Source organism: Sardina pilchardus, chromosome 9, assembly GCF_963854185.1.
Source record: "Sardina pilchardus chromosome 9, fSarPil1.1, whole genome shotgun sequence".
Classification (NCBI taxonomy): Eukaryota; Metazoa; Chordata; class Actinopteri; order Clupeiformes; family Clupeidae; genus Sardina; species Sardina pilchardus.
This window is the reverse complement of record NC_085002.1, coordinates 11,951,275-11,957,257: the sequence shown is the minus strand read 5'-3', so window position 1 is coordinate 11,957,257 and position 5,983 is coordinate 11,951,275. Positions and strand designations below refer to the sequence as shown.

General features: G+C 40.8%; 1 protein-coding gene across 1 annotated transcript; it reads left to right on the top strand.

Moving 5' to 3' along the window:
• The first annotated feature begins 386 nt into the window (after nt 1–386).
• Nucleotides 387–1,712, top strand: LOC134092157 (complement C1q-like protein 2). The gene is made up of 4 exons (XM_062544949.1): nt 387–648; nt 753–848; nt 958–1,086; nt 1,429–1,712. Exons 1-4 carry the CDS (start codon nt 387–389, stop codon nt 1,710–1,712), a joined length of 771 nt encoding a protein of 256 aa, XP_062400933.1.
• The last annotated feature ends 4,271 nt before the right edge of the window (nt 1,713–5,983 follow it).

Genomic DNA, 5,983 nt, shown 5'->3' with positions numbered 1-5,983 from the left:
TTCTATAGATTTGGATGAATGAAATATAATGAGTAATAAGTTACAGTATCAAGAATAGTGTAAAGTATTTTGTATCTTCACAAAGTGACTCCTTTGATGTTTTCAGAATGCACAGACAGAACTATCGGCTACAAATCCTTTTTCATGTTGCCCGTTGTTTTTTGTGCAAATGGAATATAAAACACAATGCACACAATGCAAAAGTGGGACACAGAGAGTCTTCACTAAGCAAGGACGTTGTTTATGTAATGTTTTATAGTCATTGGTACCCTGCCATGCTGGCAGTGTTTCATCAACCCTCCCTGAAGTAGGCTAATAATTAATTGCAAGGATCAGGCCGCTACTAATACTACACTGCGTAGCGCTGAAACTGTCATTACACCAACATGAAGGGCTTCACGGTGCTGCTGTGTCTCGGCTGTGGCTTGATGGCCAGTGGTCAACTTCAGCAGAACAAGAACAGCTTTGCGACAGAGGACACCAAGAGCTTGCCTCCGAGTGCACGCGATGAGGCCATCGAAAATGAAATTGAAATTCAGCTTGGTAGCAATGGTGGGCATTTAACCTTTTTCATGACCATTGCTGCCTTGGACAGAAGACTCAGAGCCACTGAGCGAAGGCTTGAGGAGCTTCAGAAAGTGAATGAAGGTATTCTTTTGTTTACTTCTCTGTGTTCCATGATCATACAGTAAAAGCAACACTGTTGAAGTCAAATGCATCTTGCCTCACACATCTGCTGTCCGACACTTTAGAACAAGCATCAGCCCTGAGACTGATGGAGACGAGGCTGTCGTACCGTCTGATCACAGCAGAGGGCAAGATGAAGGAACTCGGCAGGAGTTTCTCAGGTTCGGTACCCCATGTTCATGTTATTTCTATATTTCTACCCTATGCGATGCTATGAGTGTGCTTACCTAATGTCCTAACATGCACTGTGTGTGTGCTTTCACCTTGCAGAGAGACCAAAGATTGCCTTTTCAGCCTCAGTAGGGGGACTGGGGAACAGGGGACCTTTCAACACCGACACAAACCTGGTCTTCAAAGATGTCATGACCAACGTAGGGAATGCTTTCAAACCCGCTACAGGTACTGTAGTGTGACTAAAAGTATTCATGTAAGTTGTCGTCGTTGTGGCTTTTGCTGCTTTTTGTGACTGACATTTGATGTCCTGGATCTGAATCTAAGCAGTGGTAGTGCAGTGGTCTAGGAGCTGGCCGACTGTGCAGTCGTCTGAAATGTTGTGGGTGTGGGTTCAATTCCTGGATTCCACCTTGGTTCCCTTGAGCAAGGCACTTAACCCAGTTGCTCTCTGGGCACACTGGCCCTTGTAAATATAAATGACATGTGTACGTAACTTTGGATAAAAGCGTCTTCTGAATGAATAAATGTTAATGTAAGTCTGCCTGTGCTTTTCCTGTCACGTCACAGGTATCTTCACAGCCCCAGTGAAGGGGGTCTATCTGTTCTCCCTGTTCGAGCGCTCGCTGTCCCCCCAGCCGGCGTCCATGTCCCTGCACAAGAACGACCAGATGATCGCGAGCGTGGGCAACCGGGCGTCCCAACGCGAGGGTGACGAGAACGGCTCCAACGGGGTCACTTTGCAGTTGGAACAGGGAGACCAGGTGTACGTGAGGCTGTTGAAGGACTCCTGGGTCTACGACAGCACGGCACACTTCACCACTTTCAGTGGAGCGCTGCTCTTCAGCTTGTGAGACTGTAGATTCTTCATGTTCTCTGTATGAACACAAGGACAAGCGTTCCCCTTTTTTCACCCCAATGTTTGTGTGTCCGTTCCAGAGATGTTGTATAGATACAGTGGCGGTTCTAGACTGAATTACTCCCCAGGCGAGATCCTCCACGAGCGCCCCCATGAGTGTTTTTTGACGCACTTTGCGTCAGTCGGGCTCATAGGGTTAAGCGCTCGTGCCGCCCCATACAAGATGCCGCCCCGGGCGACCGCCCGGTTCGCCCGTACCTAAAACCGCCACTGTATAGATACTCCCATTAATGTGGAACAGGTCTTAAAAAGCATGCGGAGAATAGACTCTAAAGGCTCCAGTCTATATAAGCTGTATCACTTATAGTGTTGTGTGCATCAGGTAGCAGCCGAAGGATGTTTGATGTATGAAAGGAAATATAAATATAATATTTACTATTCATTGATAAAAATGTCATTGTTTGTTTGTTGATGATTGTGTAAAATGCTAATTTAATATGCCTCACAATGCCATGCATTTCATTATAAGAACCAGTATGTACAGACATAAAGAAAATAAACAAAGACAAATCTATGGATTTGTTTGGAAGTATTTGTTTTCTGTACAGTAGGCTACTGTGCCAATCCAACTCTAATAAAGTGACTCCAACAGTAGTTGAGTTATCTGTATTTGTGTGTCGTATAACAATATCTTGTAAATGATTGATACTGGACCATTGTAATCTTGTCTTAACCTTCATTGATATCAGAGTGGGGTCTGTACTTAATGGTGGCATCAACCTTGATCTGAGCATTGATGTAGCTGATAATTTAAGTGTTGCTCTCCATGCTGTGATAAGTCTGGTTGCATTGTCCTGAATATGTTCTGAACATTGAGCACCACTTTTGTGTAATAGCTAACAATGATCTTGATTAGTCAGTTGTCTTTAATCAAAGATGATTGGAATTTGATCTTGAGGTCACTATTATTCAATATTTATTGTCCCCTTGAATGTCTTTGTCAGTATATCGAATGTCTCAACTTGTCTTCAGCTTTACAAAGAAAACAATAATATAATAATTGTATTTGTTGAAAAGGAGGACAAATTAAGGTTTGCCACTCTCCTTGACACAAAAGATTAAAGCAAAGGATATTACAGTAAATATATTGAGGTCTTAATTGACAGTGATCTGCATTTTCAACAACCACATGCAAGGAAAAAGTAAATCCCCTTTAAGCACCTAAAAAACATTGACACTTAGAGGTCAGTATCAAATCTAGACGTAAGACCAAACTGTTCTCAGATGCTTTCTTCTAGCTGAATGGGCTTCCTGTTAATCAGATGTCATGTCTTTTAGTTATTCTACTTTGTGTTAATGTTTTTCAATCATTCTATGTCATGATCTTTATTTTTTTAAACTATTTTAAAACTATTTCCCTTTTATGTTTTATTAATTTCTATTATTTGTGATTGTTTAAGTAAAGCACATTGAATATCTCCAGTGTATGAAATGCATTAAATAAACTTGAGGTTCAAGGCCACTTTGGAAGACTGAACCAGGGGAAGGATAGGAGAGCACAAATCATTTTAACAAGCTTTATTGATGCGAATGACTCATGTTTCTATGCAACCGCGTATTAGGCTATTCATCAGAGTCAAACACCCATTTCATAAATACGCTTTACTCGACACTGCCTACCAAGCTTACAAACCTGGAAAGGACAATTACTCATAATCAGACAAAAGTTTACTGTGTTCTCTTGTTTGTGTTTTTTTTACACAACTCTGCAATGCTGTGTCTCATCATGGCCATATTTCACTGACCTCACCTATATCTTCCACTTTCACCACTAGGTGGCAGTCAAATGAAGAACTAGAGGATAACTTGCCGTCTTGAAAGCGTCTGAGAACACAGTACCACTAAACTATGAAAAGATAGACTGTCCACATGTATAGCGCTACAGTTTTGCTCACCCTCAACAGCTGGCTGTGAATCAAGTAATTTAGAACATAAACACTAAAAGTGATCCATCTGACCACAACCACTGACACATTTCCTTTAAAAACAAAAAGTTAAAAATGTATCTTGAAATCCAGAAAGTCAAGAAACCAGGATCCTAAGCTTTCACATTTGTTAAATACCTAATTATTATTAGATTTACATTGTCACTCTATTGATGGTACACCTCAATGTCTTATTTCTATACTGTAGTGGAGTTCTGAGACCGGATGCTATAGTGTTAACCAAAAACTATAAGTTAAGCCAACAATGTCTCATTACAATGTTATTGCTCCATATGGGTCCAGTCAAATTCTACAATTGTTATGTTTTATTAAATGATTTTGGAATGAAATGTTGTGAAATGCCACAATAATACATAATACAGACATTGATTGTAATGACATTATCATTTAAAATATTAATGAACAAGCCTTGTATAAATACACACAGCAAATGTGATTCCTCCTCTTCAATGTGGGGGATTTATGTGTTTTTCCTTTCTGTTTTTCTTTCACACATATGTTTTTATAATTTCTCTAGATTTGGATTGAGGGGGATGATTCATTTGTCTTATGTTATGTCTTCACTGTTCACACTGTTAGAACGAGTTGAGTATTAATATAGCAGTGTTAGTCTTTCCTACCATCTCGCACTTGGCAAAGGCTTGGTGAATTTCATAAGCCCGTGTAACGCTGTCTGTGAGAAGTCAACGGCTGTTGTTAAGATCAGCTTTTGCGTGCTGCCTGCCAACCTCAATTAGTTATACTGCAGAACTAAAAGATGCGCTCTGATAGTCTGAGTGGAGTTAACCAAAACTAACAGGGCTCTGCTTGAGAGTGTGTCACCAGTGGTGATACTTCAGCATACTGTTTTACAGCCGTACCAATACATCCACGAATTCATGGCGTGTTTGCTTTGACAGTCTAGTGTGATGGTGTATCGGCCATATGGACTGAACAGCCAAGATATCCAAGGCGATCTATACAAAAAATCAAACAATGAATCACACACTCTACAGGCTGCAGCACGCACACACATTCCCATACAGACATTCACAGTGACACAACTCTTTCGGTTCAGTGCTCATCAGATAAGAGCGCATGACTTGGCCTATGTTGAAACGGCATCTAAAGTCACAACTTAAGCACCATGCAACCAGAGTAAATGACTGTGAACTCACCACCCACTGGGATGAAAACGGATTATGTGTGTGTGTGTGTGTGTGTGAAGGTCTATACTCAGGTTAGATACGGTACACGTCACCCAATGTTCAATATATTTGTATAATCAAAGGCAAAAAAAGTCTATAATGGTCTGTGTTATTGGGTTAAGTTTAAACACCATTCAAACTGCCATGTCCTCTCATTTAATCAAGTTTGTAAGGAGCTTGACAGGAAAGGAATTTGGTAAATGTTATCATCAGGTGTCAGGTGGTGTCTTTACTATAGCGATGGACTTTTTGAGTGATCAAACTGAGGTTGAATACAGTATATTTTAAGATGGGATGTATTCTCTATTTTTCTAGTGACTTTCTGTGTAAATGACTGTGAACTCACCACCCACTGATGAAAACGGATTATGTGTGTGTGTGTGTGTGTGTGTGTGTGTGTGTGTGTGAAGGTCTATACTCAGGTTAGATATGGTACATGTCACCCAATGTTCAATATATTTTTATAATCAAAAATAAAATAGATCATGTCAATATGATCATCATGCTTAGCTTAAATCCTTCTTAAAGGCAAACCTGACTCAAAATGCACACATCTGGCAACTGAAGACATGAAGTCTAGCTGACTAGGGTTTCATGTGATGAATGTCCAAGTATGATTAGTCTGACTAAGGATAAAGGATGGACCTAGTTCTGCCACATGGCACACAACCTTTTGGTTTAATTTCACTTTGCCTGCTTTTATGGGAGAACATACCACACATACAGTTTCTCTCACCCACACACGCACCCACTCACCCACCCACACACAGACATAGGCACACACACACACACACACACACACACACACTCACACACACGCACACAGAGACAGGCTAAACAGCTGGCAACACACCCAGGAGCCCTCCCAAGAAGAGGCTTAAGTGTAATGAAAAACACCAAATAGATGGGTACCCCTGAGTGTAACTATGGTATTTCAGTTAGCCGAGTGGTTTTTTAAGGCGTTTACTTCAAAAACACAGCCCATGATTGTGTGTGTGCATGTATGCACTGCACGCACATGTAAGAGATAGAGAGAGAGAGTGAGAGTGAAATGCATATGTACCATCATCAGA

Coding starts and splice junctions, on each gene's coding strand:
- LOC134092157 (XM_062544949.1), top strand. CDS start 387: ATGAAGGGCTTCACGGTGCTGCTGTGTCTCGGCTGTGGCTTGATGGCC. Junction 849..957: donor ACTCGGCAGGAGTTTCTCAG/GTTCGGTACCCC, acceptor TTCACCTTGCAG/AGAGACCAAAGATTGCCTTT. Junction 1,087..1,428: donor TGCTTTCAAACCCGCTACAG/GTACTGTAGTGT, acceptor GTCACGTCACAG/GTATCTTCACAGCCCCAGTG.